The following is an 18,914-nucleotide window of genomic DNA, read 5'->3' as shown; positions in this document are numbered from 1 at the left end:
TGAAACATTTAAGTGCGGAAAACATGCAAAAAAGTAAGAAATCAGGAAGGGGGCAAACACTTTTTCACACCACTGTATATACAATAATACTGCATAACTTCAGTACAAGCTGATTACCCCAGTATGTAAAACACCTACAGTATATAAATTAGACAAGTGAAGGGACCCCTATAAACCATTAAGTATTCCCCAACTTATGAAAAAGTTTAAAGATAAAAAATGATTGATGATGATACACAGTGTAATGAGCTTTTTCCTCAGACACATAACTTTGAAATAAAACTCTTCATATTTAATTGGTTGTTATGCTGCTGGAAGTGTGTTACATACTGGGGAGACTCTCCAGTTTTAAAGTTGTAAAAGTTTTGAGAAACCACCACCTAGGCTACAGCTGCATGGATGCTACAGGTTAAACCACCACCGTCTATCAGGAGTGTTAAAGCACCACACACACATGCATCAGATGAATATGGAGCTCCAAAGTGTTCAGTATCGGATAAATTAATAGATACTTATGAAATAAATAATCACAGGAAAACATCATGGAAAATATATATAAGTTAAACAATCATTAGTGAAATAATTCATGAAACTCAACTCATTATAAAATGTTATTTCGTCCTCAGGGCTGGGCGATAAAATGTACGTCAGTGACGATGATAAACTATAGTCATTTTTACTCAACATGAATAGACCTGGATAGATCCAAACAGTGTCATGTAGCATAAGTTAACAGACAGCTGTCAGTCAGTCTGCAGTGTTGGGGATCTGCGTCATTGTATATGCCTATTTTTCACTGCAAAGTTTGTGCCAAGGTGAGGAGGAATTGAAAGTAGCGTGGACATAACAAAAAGAGAGGAAAACCAATCACATGTGCCCTGTCTCTTTAGATAGCAAGCTCAACAAATGCTACCAGAGTTAGCCAGTTAGCTCCTGTTAGCGGGAGACAACAATGTCAAAGTAATTCTGAACCAGCCATCTATTTTCAGCTCTAAATAAAAACAGCACACCACTGTCATTAAAAGTGATATTATAAAGTAAAACTTGGCATGATATGAAAGTGTTACTGGGAGAAATACCAAAATTAAATAAAAACTGACTTTAGAAAAAGGGCATTTTGAAATAAAGTGTCTATAGTGAAATAAAACTGATATCCAGCTATCAGAAAAATGAACAATGACATAACGTTTTGAGTTGAAAATTGTTGATTCATTTATATATTTCACAAAATGAATTCATATGGTTATCAACTTCATAATGTCTTTCTAATTTCCTGATATCGAACATTTTGGGGTTCCACAGATGTAAGGCCTGTCGATGTTAGAGAGTTGGCTGCTGTAGGTTCATATAATTGGAAAACCTTGGAGCTGGAAAGTGTTATCAGTGTTCAACTGCTGACCACAGACCAGCTCCACTGGCAAAGCTGCAGTTCGTTATGAACTCAGCGGTAAATTGTTAACGAAGGTATAATTATAATTTCCTTCACTGGTCTGTGGGTTTTAAAGCAATAACTGCTTTTCCAACTTCCCCTGGCAGTGTTGTTATTTGGAAAAGTGCAATGTTAAGTAGTAACATGTCAGGAAAAAGAAAAAAGAAAACCCAACACAATCTAAAAGTGAACACGGAAACAGAAAGCACACATACCTCAACCTTAGGCATGCAGATGGGAAGGAAACAAGACAAAAGCAAGAGAGAATGGAGGGTAATGAGAAGGGGGAAATCTGAGTCTGATACACTCCTAAAACACCATGAGCAGGAGAAAACTGACATGTAAAACAACGCTGGTAAATAATGTTGTAATAAATATACAAATCACAAAAGATGGAAAAATGAAATGAAGAGGACAACAAAGACCAGATCACCCACATCTTACGTGTATTTAAAGGGAAATACCACCCACTTTAACAATTTCTGCATACAATATTCGGCATGCTCTATCAAATCTATTACAAGGTGGCAGATATTAGCACAATACTGCGGCAACAAGCACAGACTGAAGGAGTAAGCAGCCTAAACTGAGTGGTATTGCCCTTTATCCCATTAAGACAAACAGTCACCTGGTTGAAGTCCTTCTGTCTGAGGTAAGTGATGGCTTTGTTTATCTCCAGATCGTTGGCAAGCTCCACATACTGAGAGCTCTTCACCATGTCCACACACCTAAAAGAGAAAAACAAGAACCATACATGCACAGTGTAACACTGCTATCTGCTGCCTGCCTCTTTTACTGGCCTGAAACTGTGCAAAATAAATTTAAAAACTTGTGTCCAGCAGTTATTATTGTTTCCATCTTTGCCTGTAGAGTGATCTAAGTGGGTGGGAAGTCCAGGAAAATTTTAAATCTGATTACGGGGATCAAGAGAAAACATTCTAAGACATCCAATGACACTCCCTAAACTTTTGATTTGCAGTCCCAAAACAGAATTTTGATTAAAGCTGGGCTCAGACTACAGGAGTTTTATAATCCTCACTGGTTTTGAAGCCAGGTTGTGTCATATTCATCAGGAGAAAATTCACCGATGTTGTTCTTTCCAATCTCAAAGATGCACATATTACAAGATTTAAAATTTGGGTACAACACCGACTGCAGGATATTTATTAAGATTACTGTGCCAAAGAGAGCATGAAGGCACCATATGATCTCATGGAGAGACCGATGTAAACCAAATAGAGTAACATGGTGTGACAATTTGCTGTAATGTTAACAATGCTTTGCAGTGAGAAAAACGAAAGCAGAACGCTAAACGAGTCTGGATGAGAAAATGGTCAACAGTATTCTTCAGCAAGGTGAGATTTGACTGTCTTTTTAAACATTTAACAACAGTAGTAAGCTGGCTAACATTAGCCACTCATTACTGTTACGTTATCATAACCGTAAACATCCAGATTGTAAATCCTAAATATCAAACATGTTTGAAATTACCAGGGCGGCCCTGATGAGTCTGTGAGCAGTTCAGGAGGTTTAGGACTCATTTTTATGTTGACGATACACAGATGTACCTGCCCGTTAGATCCACAGACCATGGAATGATGGGTTCACTCAATGACTGCCTTACTGATGTTAAAAGCTGGATGTCAAAAAAATGTCTTCAGCTGAACTCAGACAAAACAGAGATTGTTGTCATCGGGCTCCACCACATTACTTAACAAATTCTACCTTTGGCTGGTCCCCTATTGGATAATATCAAACCTGCTGCAAGAATTTTTGAAGTGTGGTTTCACAGTAATTAAAGTTTCGAGCAGCATGTCACAAAGCTTGTGCAACTTTTATCATCTTAGAAATATTTCAAAATATGATCCATTTGAACTTGTAAAGACACAGAGACAATTTCACACGCCTTCATTTCTTCACGCCTCAATTACTGCAACAGCTTCTTTTCTTGCCTGAATCAAAAATCGGCTCCAGAATGTACAGAAGTCAGTTGCTAAGAGGCATGATCACATCACTCCAGTTTTAGCCTCTTTACACTGGTACACAGTATGTTTTAGAATAGATTTTATTGATTACTTCAATACGGCTCTTCATGGTCTCTCTCCCAGCTACATCTCTGACCTCTTAATGCTGCATGCGCAAGGACGTACTTTGGTCGTCGGGCAGAGGTCTTTGGTCTGTTTCAGAGGCCTGACTAAAAAACTTAAGTAGACAGAGCATTTGCTGTCAGAACCCTCAAAGCTCTGGAACAGTCTGCCCGAGGAAATCAGGTCGCCTGAGTCAGTGATCTCTTTTAAATCCCTTCTTATGACATACTTAAATCTGAGAGCCTTTCCTGATTTTACTTGAGTTTTAAGTTCATTTAGACCGTCTCTTATTTCCTCAGTTTTTATATACTAAAGTGTTTTATCAGTTCTTTTAAAAGTTGCTGTTTTCATGTCTTGTCTGTTTATGATATTACTATTATCATAAGACTGGATCTGTAAACCTCTCACATTACTTGATAATCTGGGCCGAACATTAGTACCAAACAAAGTCCCTGACTAGATTTCCCTTTTTTATTGGGAGGAGTGAATTCGGGATAAATTGGCCCCAAAACTCCTGTAGTCTGAGCCCAGTTCAGCATCTATACAGCAGTTCAGCAGAAACACTAATATATAATAAAGTATAGTGTCATAGAGTTTTGAAAATCATGTTTTTGTGTTTCTGAGTTCTTCAGATGACTGTCATGGAGCTGGAGTCCTTTGGATCATTGTCTGCCACCTAGTGTTCAGATGTTAAAATGAAATAAATAAAAAGCCAACAGTAACAAACCAGTCAAAGCCAGTAGCAAAAGAAGTCTCAATGGCCGGAGCGATGAGCTTGGCTGCGGTCATGATGTACTTCTCAGCCAGGACTTTTCTATGTACAGTTCACAGGCAGAAACAGAAGAGGACAACAGGTAAGTACAACAAGCTTTTAAGGACAAGACGATAATCACATGATGATGTATTGCTGAGGACGAGTGTGTGTTTGTGTTGAGACTTTTCTTACAGGTCTCTCTCCATCTGGTGAAGTTTGTCATTCTTAATGGCCTCGGTGACCATACTTGATTCAGTGTCATCCTGAGAGAGACAACAGGACAAGGCTGACAATGAGAAGTTATTCAACAGTACCCAACACTTTACTGTAAATATTGTTGCTCTGTATAAAGTCTGTTGTTGTCACCTACAGAAAAAGGAGTATAGTAAACTGCTTCATTTGTTACAAGATGAAAGGCAGAAATAAGACGACTGAATAGTTTGTACGAGCAGTGATCATTATTATACAACAGTGCAGGACAGAAACACCAAAACAATGGCGCTTCACAAGAAAGATGAAGATTATAGACACCTACTGTACACACACACACACACACACACACACACACACACTAACAAAGAAAGAAACTTAATACACACTATAAGTCTACATGTATTAATAAACAAACATATTTAACTGTAACTCACATTAGATATGATGTACTTGTCTTCATCGTCAATCCCCAGAGGGACAGAGATGAGCTTCTGAAAGGCCTTCTTCATCCTCTCCCTGTCTCCGATAGCATAATAGCACAGGATGAGGTTGAAGCCTGTCTTGATGTTGGGACTCTCACTCATGATGTGCTCAAATGATGTTATGGCGTCCGAGTACTGGCCCATGCGGACAAAGACGACGCCGATGTTCTGCATGATCTTGATCCTCATTTCCTTGTGAGCGTTGGAGATCTGATCCAGCGCCATCCGGTAGAACTTGATGGCTTTGGGGTAGCTCTTCTGTTTGACGTAGATGTTGGCCATGTTGACCTTCAGACGGCCTGGAGGAGCAGCACAGATGTTGTTTGAGGGAAAACCACAACAAACATACAACTGCTACAGCAAATAATATGACGCAGGGAGGATTATTTGCCTAGTACACCGAAAGTCTTTTTTTATGCTATCTGTTGACTATCTTAAAGGGGTAGTTTTTATTCAGATTCAGATTCAGAATACTTTATTAATCCCCGGGGGGAAATTGTTTTTGTTCCAATGCTCCGTGCAAAGTAGAAATAGAAATACAGCATGAATGGAAACAAGAGATAAAGATGAAGATATAAATAAAATACTAAAATAGACAATGAAATAAGTAAAATAAATATTAAAGTAGACATTAAAATAAAATAAAATAAAATAAAATATTAAAGTAGACATTAGAATAAAATAGAATAAAATAGAATATTAAAGTAGACATTAACATAAATAAAATATTACAGTAGACAATAAAGTAAAATAAATAATAAAAACAGTAAAGTAGACAATCTGAAATATATACAATATACAATGAAATGGTTGTAGCATTATAAATGAAATAAGAATGAGTAATTATATTGTGTGATTTGTTTTATAAATAGCCAAATGAGTCCGATCATCAGAGGGAGGAGTTGTACAGTTTAATGGCCACAGGTAAGAATGACTTCCTGTGGCGCTCAGTGGTGCATTTAGGAGCAATCAGTCTCTGGCTGAAGGTGCTCCTCTGTTCGACCAGAGCGTTGTGGAGAGGGTGAGAGCCATGCTGAAGTATCGCCCGCACCTTTGACAGCATCCTCCTGTCTGACACTGCTGTCAAAGGGTCCAGCTCCACCCCCACAACGTCACTGGCCTTTCTGATCAGCTTGTTGAGTCTGTTGGCATCGGCTACTCTCAGTCTGCTGCCCCAGCACACCACAGCAAACAGAATAGCACTGGCCACCACAGACTCATAAAACATCCTCAGCATAGTCCGGCAGATGTTAAAGGAGCGGAGCCTCCTCAGAAAATAGAGGCGGCTCTGTCCCTTCTTGTAAAGGACTTCAGTGTTCTTAGTCCAGTCCAGTTTATTGTCTATGAACACACCCAGGTACTTGTAGTGTTCTACAATGTCCACGTTATGCCCCAGGATGGAAACTGGGTTCACTGGTGTCCTAGAAGTGTGGTTTTATGAGTTACTTATCAATAGTCAGTGTTTAAGCTACAGTAGATGGCAGTCGGCACGTCTCCAATTTGGAGAAGCTGCAGCAAAGTGTATTTTGGATTCACCAAAGTCACACAATATTACAAAGTCTGGTGGCTTTTAAAAGGGCGATATACAACAGAAATAAACATGTTTACAGCCTTATAAAAAATACTATCGGAATCTATAGCTAATTTCTCAATTCACAACTGTTTGGAGTGAATTTTTGTACAACTTACTGCAGTTAAATATTATTAACGCCTAGAATTAGGCAAAATTAACGGTGTGACTGCTTTGAGTGACAAGTAGGTGCCATCTGCTGACAAGGCGACAATTTTGGTTAGGTAACATAACCATGGTGTAACCCCAGATTAACAGAGTAAAGGTGTAGCTGTACCTGTAGCTATTTTGTGTGTTTTCAGTTTGTAAAAGTTAATTGTAATGTTTAGTTGCCCATAAAAAGTCTTGTTCAGCGTTTGGTTGTACTAAAAAAACCTCTGAGGAGTCTGATGTTCAGTTTTTCAGGAAAAACGAAAACAGTTATCGCCATCCTCTCGTCCAAATATGGTCACTTCTGGCTCCAAATATTCAAGATGGTGACAGCCAAAATGCTAAACTTGCGGCCCACAAACCAACAGGCGATGTCACAGTGGCTACATCCATTATTTTAAACAGTCTGTGATTTAAACAAATCTATATAATGAGTATGAAGCTGAGTGGTCTGCTCACCTGCGTTACTGAACATCTTGTTCTTCACAATGACCTGGTAGCTGTTCAGGGCCTCTGGGTACATCTCATTGTTTGCATACTGGTTGGCAAGGTTGAGCAAAACCTGGTAATGAAAGAAATATTCAATATGTCTAAATTTAATAATGAATAATAAAAAGGTTACGATGTGAGGAAGTGACTCACAGAAGCTAACTTTTCATTTAATTCGTTTCCTGTGAGCTGTGCCCACATAGCTGAGAAGTTAGTCCACTGCCTCCGAGGCCAAACATGTGCTCAGCTGCTGTGGATCAATTTCTGCCAGATACTTTGTTTACTGTGTCTCTCCATTTAACATTAAAATAACTAGAAGTCAATTAATATGAATGAGAAGAAGAAATACATTTCCAACAGTCTTTTAAAAAGTATTAATAAACATCACTGTACGTACAGTAATTAAATACATAAAGGCTATATATGCCATCGTCAAGAACAATCAGAAAGAGAATGCACCCTAACATATGATGTAGCTGTGAGTAATATACTTCTGAGGCACTTTTGAGTGGTGATAAACATTTCTTGTTCCAGTTTGAAACTGGCAAATCTCAGACAATGTCACGTCACAACTAAATACAGTGTATTGTCTTATTCTTACATAGTCACCATACTCCAGAAAGATGAAGAAGATGGACAAGCTGAGCAGAAAATTTATTTGGCGAGGTAAATCCCCAAGGGTCGCTTTTAAATAAACTTAACCTAGATTATGCAAAAGGAGGATTAAAACGTCCTAATTTTTGACTGTATTATTTGGCCGCACAATCTAGATTTTTAGAGGGGGATCCCTCACTTTCATGGCTGAACATTGAAAGGCTGGAAATGAACGAGCGCAGATATTTCACATAAATGGGATGGAAAGTTTGAAGTTTGAAGTACTTCCTGTAATCTTTGTTCACTCAGTCCAAACTTGGTTTAAAATACACAAGATGCTTGGGCCAAGTTTTCAGCCTCCCAAGACTCCCTTGTGGGAAAATAGGCTTATTTCTATCTTGTACCAGAATAAAAACTTTGATTCTTGGCGTAACATTGTTAACATTGGAACATTGTTATATGGATGGAATATTAATTTACTTCTAACAGTTAAAGGAAAAATATCAACTATCTGACAAAGATTTCTTATAACACTTACAATTAAGACATTTTATAAGGGTAAACCTCCAAAGTGAGTGGAAACTACCCAACATGTCACCAATCAAACCTTGTTTTCGTGATGGTCAACCAATGCAGGGAACCATCTCTTAGGTTTATGAAGCCCTGCTACCTTTTATCTCAATTTCTGAACTGTAAAGATCTTAGGTGGGGGAGGGATTTAGATATAGAGACTGAGCCTGCACTGTGGAGAGACCTATGTAGCAATGGTGTTACTTGTGCACTAAACTCAAGATATAGATTAATTCAATTCAAATTTTCTTCATGAGACGTACCTCACCCCTTCCAAGCTTCATGGGTTCAACCTCCTATTTCTCACCCCTTTGCTTTAGATGTGACCTGGCTGAGGGCAATCCACAATCCATGGAGTCACACGTGGCTATTGCCAAAAAATGTATAAGTTACATTTTATTTGCATTAAGAGCCAATTTATTTTATTGTCTGTTCATTTATTTTGAAGCTTCCGTAATGTAAAATTGGTGTTTCTGTAATGTCAATTTTTGACTGATTATGAAAAACTATTTTTTTTTTTTTTTTTTTTTTTAAAGAGACGAAGAAGGTGGATTGAGGGCCAGTGGATTTGCCAAATAAGTAAAAAAGATTAAAGCACTTGATCACCAAATATCTCCTCACACACTCCATTTATTGAATCACAAATAACTAAGATTGCAAAACAACAACAGGTGATATTAGTCACTAAGTAACTAATAAAAAAACAGGCTTAAAAATGTGTTTTTATGTCAGAGTGCAGCAGGTAAATATTTAGTCATTTCATTTACAGACACTGGAACAACCTTTGATATACAGCAGCTTTACTTACGGAGTAGGTGAGGTCTAAATTGATGTGGTCCGCATTGCCAGACTGTTCCCTCTGTCTCACCAGTGCTCTCTCCTTCCTCCCTGCCTCTTTGGCTTTTTCAAGAGCCTGTAAGCACATCAATACCAGAACATAAAATAGGGAGACATGCACATTGTCCACACAAAGACACAAAGAAACAAACACAGTGTTGTCACCAGCAGCCACATCCAGAATGATTAATAGTACAGGCCAGTCAAATGTGTCAATGACAAATATTGTTCATTTGTCAAGTCAGATTTTCAGAAAGCATTTGATTGCTTCAATTCTAAATCAATCCAGTAAATTATAGCAGATTTTTAATGCTATGAGAAGGGTAAGAAACTTGAGATTTTTGGCCACCTTCTTTAGGTTTATCAGCTTTGGCAGGTGAGCCAACAACTTTATTACAGAGTTGAATTAGGTAGAAAACATAAGGCGCCATTGACGATACAATTTAACCTGACACTCAATCCAGTGTGCGGGAGTGCAGAGCTGACACCATGAAAAATGAATCAGTGCCTCACTTGGAGGCCCTTCTTTTCAAATCCACACAGCTATTGATTTACTAAACAGCCTGTTAAAGAATGACAGTCTGACCAGTTGTAAGGCTCCCATGCTCTGTGCCATGCAGCTCTCTTCTATCAGGTCGTTCACTTTCTTCTCCAGAATCTTGATCTTCTCTTCAGGCCTGAAAGACCACAGACAAAGAAACACAACAATGTGTGATACTGCTGCTCAAGCCTTTCCCTACCTGCTGCACAAGATACTAGTGTCATCACAATGCTGACATTTCTAACTTTGATACAATACCTTGAAAAATATCGTCGTTGGATACCATTTTCAATAACATAGGGAAAAATGACATTGGGGGCATAAAATGTACATTCTTTATTTAAAAAAATCTAATTTAACAAGGCTGTTCTTTTCTTGGGTAGTGGCAGTGAACAGCAGAATGAATGTATTACACATTAACAATAAGAAGGTGAAGGGCACATAGGTAAGCTCCAGGTAATGGGAATCAGGTGTTCAGAACAGGAAGCAGTTTTTGACCGTGTTATGGAGACATGTTGTGAAAGCATGAAGTACTGGCGTGTAAAACTGAATTTGCAGAATGGAATAATGATTACATATGGACAGTGCTGTTGCCCCTCTATATTATGGTGAGCATGTGTATATTGTATTGACAATAAATGGATCACCAAACCCAAATAGATAACGCACACTGGACATGGTTTATTCTTAGCTCAGAACATGCGTACAGAACAAGTTCACCCATTGGCCCCTGAGTGGCTTGTTCAGATTTGATCAGAAAGTCACTACGATTTAAGTCAAAAACTGGTTGGTTTCCATTCCACACACCTGATTCCCATTACCTGGAGCTTACCTATATGCCCTTCACACATGAATGCTCCACCCTGTGTTCAGTTTAATAACTGCATATGTGTATTTATATTTACCTTGTATCAAAATAAGAATAAAATGAAAAGAAAAAAAAACTATATTATGGCTCCAACAGATATCTCTGACAAAACTACAAGTCAGTCTTAACAAAATGTTAAAAGAGTTGGTTATAAATAGGGGTGTCAAATGTGAAGCACTTTGTGAGTCCTCTCTGTGAGAAGTGCTATATAAATGAAATTTACTTACTTACTTAAAAATTATCGCGTTAATTGCGAATAATTAATTACAGCCATATTTAACGCGCTATGTTTTTTGATCGCGTTAATCTCATTTTTAATCTCTAACTTTACTGTTTCTGTATGCCACAGAGTTGCCTTTTATAAAATCCGTCTGTAGGCGTATAATTGGGCTTCTTTGTGCTTGAGTTGTGGGAGAGCTGCAGCGCTACAGAGCAGAGCCCAGCATCAGCATTGACTGTCCCCTGCAGTGGTGGTCTGCTCACTCAGGAGCCTATGAAAAGCTGTCTGCCCTAGCACGCAAGTATCTGACCTCCCCGGCAACCTCCGTGTAATTTTCGGGACAATCAGGGCAGGATTACACTAGAGCAGAGTCTGGAGTAGTTATTGCCCGATAAAACATTAAAAAGTGATCATGGTGGTTGAGCTGTCATGCAGTTCCCACCGGCTGCACATTGGCTGCAGCAGTTCCTACATGAATTATGGGTGTTGTAGTTTGAAGAAGAGAAGACAGCGCAAGTTGCAGCCGCAAGGACAGGGAAAGCGCAGGCAGCCACGAGAAGGAGTGATTTGCACGTTGCAGTGCAGCCTCTTGTTCTAACTGTTCAAAACTGTTCTATAAATTGATACAGCTGTAACGAATGTAGCAGGTGTCTTTTATTTTGTTAGCTTTTATTTTGTATTAAGTTTAAAGGACACTTACATTGATCACTTCCATGAAATAAAACGAGAAATTGGAAAAGAGGAAAATAATTTAGAGAATTGTTTAAATAAAATTAGGGAACTGATCACAGATGTGTTGTTTCTGTGTGTTTTTACATCTATTGTTGCGTTAATCTGCAGCTATGCTTTTAATGAAGCTGACATGTCATGACAGTCAAGCACCCCCCTGGTGGTCCAGACTGAAGGTTGCAGCACTCTTTATTGGGACTAATCTCAAAAACAATAGAATGTAATGGCTAGGTGTACTGCATCTGTGTTCAAGTGTGTTATTGTTGAAAACAATAAATATGACTTTATAAAACCACTTTTTGTAATATATATCAATCTTTTGATCATCTGCCACAATAATGTAATGAATTTAAATGAAAATACCTCAAGTTGAGGGCTTTTCTCAGCAATTTTGAGATGAGATTAAAAAAGAGATTAATTAGATCAATTATAGATCATAATTAATTAATCTCTCCATTTTTTTAATCTCTTGACAGCACTAGTTGTAAATATATTTTGTTTTATATTCATTTATGTATTTTTGAGGATATGACAATTATATATGTTATTATGACTAATAATATGCATCTCTTCATCCTAATTCTAATAGATGTGACACAGCACCTATAAATACCTCTGTACAGGTCTTTTCCTTAAACACTGCTGAGAGGAAAACACTTACTGAGGATGATGCAGAGATAATCTTATACATTGAAACAGTTTAAAGAGTGACTACTCACGTGTCCTCATTCTTTGCTTCAAGTGGAGGTGCAGGGCCCCTGGACTGACCCAGAGGGTCAAAGGTTGAGCCTGAAAATACAAATCCCACTAATAATTATACTTTATTGTTCACATGATTACAGTCTGTCCTTACAGATACACACAGAGGTTCATATGAATAAAAAGAGCTAAATTCTTTCGCATTTTTGAAGCTTAGAACCAATAAAAACAACAAATAACATCCTGCTTCCTGCTGCTGTGTCATGCTGACACATCCTCTCCACAACTGTGTCTATTCCTAAAGAACCACATCCGCAATGCTGACACAGCAAAAATGAGCAGCCACAGAAACGCAAGCTAAATCACAAACATGCAGTAATCCAAATCAACACATATAGAGCAAGAATGAATCACTAAAGTAGCTGTGATAGACTAGTTCTGTTGTGTTTCTCTTTAACTCACCACGGGTCATGGAGGAGGTGTAACCTGCTGCTCTGACAGCAGTCATCGGTCGGGCTGCTCCGTCCTGACATGTTTTAAAACAGAAAAAAAAAAAAAAAAGAAAAAAGAAAAAAAGGAAAAATTCGAGAGAGCTTCCACATGTGCTACATTTTCACAGTTGTCTTCACAAAACAGAGCTATTAGTTTGTTATCGAGCTTTGATTAAATACATGATACTGGCAAGTTGTGAAAATACAAATATTTGTAAAATCACAAGTTAAAACTCTAATAAAACCTCTGATGCTAATGAGTAAGTGAGATAAAGTGCTTTTAATGAATGTATCATAGGACCTTCAGTCCCCCTCACCTGCACAGCTCCAGTCATGGGTCTGCCCATTGAAGAGGCCATGGGGATCCGCGCCTTCATCAAACAATAAGTAACAATAAAACAGGTGAGAATAATTTAGGTATGTTTACCTCACAATATCATTTATCACAAAGTTATAAGACAGAACCATGCTCATTCATAACAGTGTACATTTGAAATGTTCTTCATCTTGGTTGTTGTGAGTGTATGGTGATTCTTTATCCTGCAAAATGTTTTCATGCAGCTGCATCATTTTCAGCTGCACACTTTGATACCTACTGTACGTACTGCTAAATTTATTTATTAATTTGTGTCTTTTTTTTTTTTTTTTTTTTTTTTACAAAAAACTCTGTGGGGATGAGAATGTTCGTTTGATGGGCTGATTCAATAAAAGTCTTGTGTGTGCAGGACTCCTTTTCACAAGATAACATGAGCTGAAAGTGCTGCTGGTCTGACATAAAATGATGCCAGTACATTGTACTTACTCCAAAAGAAGAAGCCAAAGGCCGAGCTCCAACAGCAGTGCCAGGAAATTTGGCAGTCATCTGGATAATTAAAGACATGACATTTGTGTCATTAAAAAAAAACACTGAAGGCCAAAAAGATGAGCTACTGGTGATAGCAGTCATTGCAGCATGTATGTCATTGTCTAGTTTACAATGCTGTGTTTCTAATATGCGATAAACCTTCTTAGACAAGTCTTGCTGGGTTTAAATACTTATACATTATATAATGAATAGATAATAAGACCCTGCTAGGACCCAATGACACTTGTTGCTGTGACAGATGATAAACTGCCTTTGTACTTAGAAGAAATCATGTTAACATAGTTATATGTGGCAATACTCCTAAACTGGGGGAGAGGCATTTTTCTTTTTGATGAGTTTTGTTGCATTATCCCCACCACTGGCAGTCACCATTTCACCAGTCACCACCACCACTTTACTGATCCCCGAGGGAAATTTGTGATCTGTTACAGTTGCTCCGATGTAAAGAATAGAGCATTATAAGATGTAAGAATAATAGTTAAAAAAAAAAGAAGTATGTAAATATAAGGCAGTAAATTAAAAACAAATTAAGGAAAATGTGCATTAAAAATAAAAATAAAATGTTAATTATGCTAGTGTTTAACACCAGTACTTAATATATTAAAAAAATCAAAAACAAAACATATCATCACTGTGCTGAGGATGTGTGAAAATTTTAACTACAATACAGAATAAGAGTACAGTTATGTGTATTGTATGTTTATTAGTTATTAATTACTTTTTTTTAAAAATTGTTGTTATTTTGTATGTTTATTACTTTACAAGAAAGAGAAGTATTGGAATTTTTCAAGGTGTTGAAATTCATACTGTCGGGTTTTCTCAATACTCCGGTACACCTTAACACCTTGAAACCACCAAAGCCTACTTGAACCTGAATTTATCCTTCCTCTGCAGTGGTGGAAAAAGTATTTGATCTTTTGCTTGAATAAAAGTCACACTACCCCAGTATAGAAAAACTTGGTTAAGGGTAAAAGTTCTGTTCGTCACATGTTAGCTATTTTGCACATTTTCACAGCCTCTTCCTCACTTGTCACTGTGTTGTGTATATAACTGATCTTCTTTGTTTACTCCTGCAATTTTCATATTTTTATTTTATTCTTGTATATTTCTCTTGTATATTTTAAACTTTAGTGCTACTTTTTTGTATATATATTTCTATCTTCTCTTATATTTTATTTTTTATCTGTTATGTCTTCTCGTATTTACATGTATATTACTGTGCACATACTGTTTGATTGCTTGCTGCTGTAACACAAGAATTTCCCAGTCTGGGATCAATAAAGTAATACCTATCTATCTATCTATCTATCTAGTACTCATAATACATAAATGAACCATTCCAGTATAATAATGTGATTATTGCTGCATTAATGTATACATCACTTCTTTTACTTGCCGCTGATAAAGGTGGGGCTAATCTTGGTAACTTTTATTACTGCTGAGAGTCGTAACATATAATATCATATCATATCATAATAGTCAATTTATATTTCATAATAATAATAATAAAATCTGTAAAGTAACTACTCTAAATAATGGTGGGTACTCACCGGGGGTCTTCTCCCATGACTTGTTCTCACTGCTTGCTGGAAGCCCATATCATTCTCCAACTCCTTGAAATTAATCAATAATTAGTTTTTATTCATTACATACCAATACAACGTAGCAAATTAATCATTTCAAATATACTTGTGTTGACGACTGCAAATGGCTCTGAGCTCTGCCAACTTCAGAGCTAAGTTAGCTAGCGTTAATATAACATTAGCACAGTCGCTAACTCACCTCGGAGTCAAATGTCGGATTATAGTCGTTGTAACCCGAATAAAGATCCTCCTCCTCCACCGCCAGATGTACGTTTTCCATCTCTCCTTCTCCGGTGAGGTGGAATAACGAAACACTTATAAATATGGAAAACAATTGGTTATCTACCGGAGATAACGGTGCAGCTAGTTTGTTGTCGTTTCAGGATTCCATCCCACAATCCAATGCGACGTGGGTGGAACAGTTACAATTCTAAAATCTGATTGGTCATTTACGCGTCAATCATCAATCAACTTTGACACAATTGGCTGAGGCAGAGTTCTGCCGTTGCTAGGATACAGCAGTAAGACACTATAGATTTTGGTCGTTTCTTCACGTTTTCGTCTTTAACAGTGTAAATATAACTTTTGATAAACAGTAACAGCTAGATTAAATGTGTTTTGTGTTTTTTTTTGTTGGAAAATACATTATGTTGCACTTTTTGGAAACTTATTTGGTCCTTCTAGCTTACCGTACCGATATATAGCAGTGTGACTATGAGTGTGACTGTGTAGGGGAGGTGCACAGTTCCGGCTCTGGTTACAAGTTGTGAAAGGTTTGTCACAGCTGATCTCATAACGTTTTAAAATGAGCTCTTCTGACATGAAGATCATTACTGTGATCGGCAGGTAAGCAAGAAAAGACGCGTGCATGATGTTTGAACTCAAGTTACTGATGAAGTGCATTTTTTTTTTTTTTGCTTTTTTTTGCTTGCTTAGTTTACATTTAATTATAGGTTACTGATTGCATTGCATTGATTGGCATGTTAGCTAACTAAGATATTCCCTGACCTCTTGTACTTTATCGTGATACCTTGCTTCTGTAGACAAAGTTTGACTCACTCTATGAGGTAGTTGCACTGAGGCTCCACTCTTTGTGCACATTTTAACTTGTCTGCACCCTGTTCATTATTTCTACACACTCAGCTGAACTTTGCAGTCCTTTGCAGTGACCCCCCCTTAAACCTGGAATGTAAATAGTAAAAGTCACAGTCAAATATTCTCTCCTCTTTCCTTGAATTTACATGGGAACTAAGTTCACAACCTCCCAAACCTGAATTTCCACATAACGGTGGATGTGCTTAAATGAGCAACAACAAAACCTGCAGTGATTTTGTTGTGTAACAGTAAACTGCTGGGAATTGCAAAAAGAGACAGGCATAGCAAGAGAGATACTGCAGCATAACATTGTTGTCCATGGAGGAAGTGATGGTGCAGACGCATCATGGCAATGAGCAAAGAAGAAGACCAAAAAAAAGACCAGGCCAACTGTGACATTAAATGTTCAAATGTATTAATACAGTCCACTATTTGTTAGTACATCCTAAAAGTGTATTTGTGTGTTTCAGTGGGCTGATAGGCCGCTCCTGGACCATGGTGTTCATCAGTGGAGGCTACAATGTGAAGATGTATGACAGCCAACCAGGACAGGCTGCCAAGGCTCTCACAGAGATCAGGTCAGCCGAACGACACAATACTGCAGTCTTTGTCCTGCATAAAAGACACTGTGTAATGCAGTCTTAAGTAATGTAGCATTCCATGCACTGTCCATAGTTATTAACACGCTCTAGTCAGCCTGATTACAGGCCTGTTGGAGAGAGGACTTAGCGTCAGCCGGGTCAAGAAACTGTTGATGTTGTGCGCCTGTGTAAAGCCTGTTGAGACGATGCAACTAATAAACTTACATGACCTGCCCAGATGTCCTGGATAAGACTGAGTGAAGTCTGAAACTATGTTGTGTTTACTTGTGATTTCTTGGTCGTCTGTTCTGGAATCATCTTCTGATAGGTAGAAAAATGTTTTCATTATTTTCTTTTGTGATGTGTTATTGCATATGTACATGCCTCATACATTAACCCAGTGTTTCCCATATATTGATTTATTTAATCTTATGTCATTGGAGAGTTGCATGCAGCATATTTGCTCAGCTCGTCCGTGCCCTGCATTCTCTCTCTGTCTATCAGACCACAAATGAGACAAGAATTGGCTAGCTAGCCACTCCACCACCCATTTGCCCCGCTCCCTGTCTCTGTGGACCGCTTACCCGGGGGAGAGCAGGTAGTACCTTGTGAGATGGACCTTAGGTCAGCGGCTGTAGTCGCTTTGATTCAGCCAGGCTTGGTGCCACAGTGGGCTGATGGTCAGCGCTAGTGCTAGGTCTAACCTGTGTATCAGCAGCAACAGAAGGTTTGCTGATCTGGTGGGGAGTCATGACTGCCTGGTCTCCTGGAACTGGGGTTTGCACTAGCTGGATTTGAGTTGCTGCGATTGCTGACTAGGGATCCTTCTCCGGAGCTGCTGCCTGCTCTTTTCTCAGGGGGTTGGTCTGTAGCAATGGAAAGTGAAGCGGAGGACACACTGGGATTCAAGGCTCTGGCTAATGTTAGCTACATAAACGCGCACCTCAGAAATGCTTCGCTAATATTGACATGTTTTTTTTTCTTCATTCATTGTCAGACTCTCTTTTAGACTCTCTTTTTGGTAATTTGTCTTCCTTTCTTAGGTCGCTTTGCAGCGTAGGCAGTTGTTACCAATGCTGGACTAGCAACCGTCTTTTCGAGATTCTCCATTGAATCAGGCTTTCACTAAAGGGACCTGCACGCACATCTGCATTTGTAGAACAGCCAATAGGAGCGCCCTCTCTCTGAGATGACCAGTGATTGGCCAAAGTCTCCCGTCAGTAACTCGATTGTCTAAAGTCTGAAAACAGAGCCAAGAGGAGGTGCAGAAGTCTAGTTTTCTCTCAGACAACTTGAATACCCACCACAGCTTTAAAGGACTCCCAGTCAGAGTGGAACTGCTTTTGCTCTCATACACAGAGAGTAATCAGTTTAATGTGTTTTTCTGAGGAGATATTGGACAGTATATTGAATATAGCATGTACCAACAGTAGTAGTAGTAAGTTTTGGGTCGACGTTTGAATATGATGATCAGCATTTGATGGTGTCCATTACAAACAGTTTGCTGCCTTCCTTAGCAGGGGATTTACATTCCTCTGTCTTTCCAGTCAACAGGAGTGTGTGGCTGCAAAGCATGAAGGGGACATTAACAAGGCGTATAGATGGACTCTGTCCAACATATAACCTGTTCTTCCTTCCAGTGCTTCCTTGAAACAACACGTGGGCATTGCATGATCAGTGACTTCATCTAGGAACAAAAGGACAAACATGTTCAGGTCTAAAAAGTCTTTCACAGCCCAGTCATCACTAGTTAAACATTACTGTGGAATGACAAAGGGCTTTTTGTGAAAACAAGAAAAAAAACTAATATGAAGAAGCTCTGCAGCCCTTCAAACTTTAAAACAAACCCAAATTCTATGCCAAGATGTTACCAATTTAACTTTGATTTATCTTGTGCATATTTTTGCTGCCTCTGGTGCTGTCACTGTAACAATTCAGTTGCCTGTATGAACAGTAGATGGTGTCATTGTTTTGGTTTTCAGTTTCCCTTCGTGTTTGATTTCTTGCTGAACAAGCTGAGAGGAGTGTCTCTACTCAACACACCCAGTTTTAATAAAGTGTTACTTA

General features: G+C 38.4%; 3 protein-coding genes across 9 annotated transcripts in view; 2 read left to right on the top strand and 1 right to left on the bottom strand.

The window, feature by feature from the left end:
• Window positions 1-15,565, bottom strand: part of ift88 (intraflagellar transport 88 homolog) — a 37,401-nt gene extending 21,836 nt beyond the window's left edge. For 6 of the 7 annotated variants that reach the window (XM_050049196.1, XM_050049197.1, XM_050049198.1 and 3 more), the window contains exons 1-13: window positions 15,371-15,565; window positions 15,139-15,201; window positions 13,526-13,585; window positions 13,041-13,094; window positions 12,695-12,758; window positions 12,253-12,322; window positions 9,762-9,852; window positions 9,147-9,251; window positions 7,145-7,247; window positions 4,918-5,264; window positions 4,463-4,533; window positions 4,244-4,330; window positions 2,058-2,157 (exon numbers count right to left, since the gene is read on the bottom strand). In XM_050049196.1, the coding sequence (XP_049905153.1) occupies window positions 2,058-2,157; window positions 4,244-4,330; window positions 4,463-4,533; window positions 4,918-5,264; window positions 7,145-7,247; window positions 9,147-9,251; window positions 9,762-9,852; window positions 12,253-12,322; window positions 12,695-12,758; window positions 13,041-13,094; window positions 13,526-13,585; window positions 15,139-15,201; window positions 15,371-15,451 (1,296 nt within the window). In that variant the 5' untranslated portion in view covers window positions 15,452-15,565. The remainder of the gene's footprint in view (window positions 1-2,057; window positions 2,158-4,243; window positions 4,331-4,462; window positions 4,534-4,917; window positions 5,265-7,144; window positions 7,248-9,146; window positions 9,252-9,761; window positions 9,853-12,252; window positions 12,323-12,694; window positions 12,759-13,040; window positions 13,095-13,525; window positions 13,586-15,138; window positions 15,202-15,370) is intronic. The other variant, XM_050049202.1, reaches the window with a different exon arrangement.
• Window positions 1-18,914, top strand: part of xpo4 (exportin 4) — a 230,709-nt gene that overhangs the window by 120,087 nt on the left and 91,708 nt on the right. The gene's annotated exons all lie outside the window — the stretch shown is intronic.
• cryl1 (crystallin, lambda 1) overlaps window positions 15,867-18,914 on the top strand; it is a 58,919-nt gene continuing 55,871 nt past the window's right edge. Inside the window, exons 1-2 of the mRNA XM_050049233.1 lie at window positions 15,867-16,017; window positions 16,737-16,844. Of these exons, the coding sequence (XP_049905190.1) occupies window positions 15,977-16,017; window positions 16,737-16,844 (149 nt within the window). The 5' untranslated portion in view covers window positions 15,867-15,976. The remainder of the gene's footprint in view (window positions 16,018-16,736; window positions 16,845-18,914) is intronic.

The sequence above is a fragment of the Epinephelus moara genome, chromosome 7 (genome assembly GCF_006386435.1).
Source record: "Epinephelus moara isolate mb chromosome 7, YSFRI_EMoa_1.0, whole genome shotgun sequence".
NCBI classification, from domain to species: Eukaryota; Metazoa; Chordata; class Actinopteri; order Perciformes; family Serranidae; genus Epinephelus; species Epinephelus moara.
Note: the sequence above shows the minus strand (reverse complement) of the source record. Positions and strands in the feature narration are given on the sequence as shown.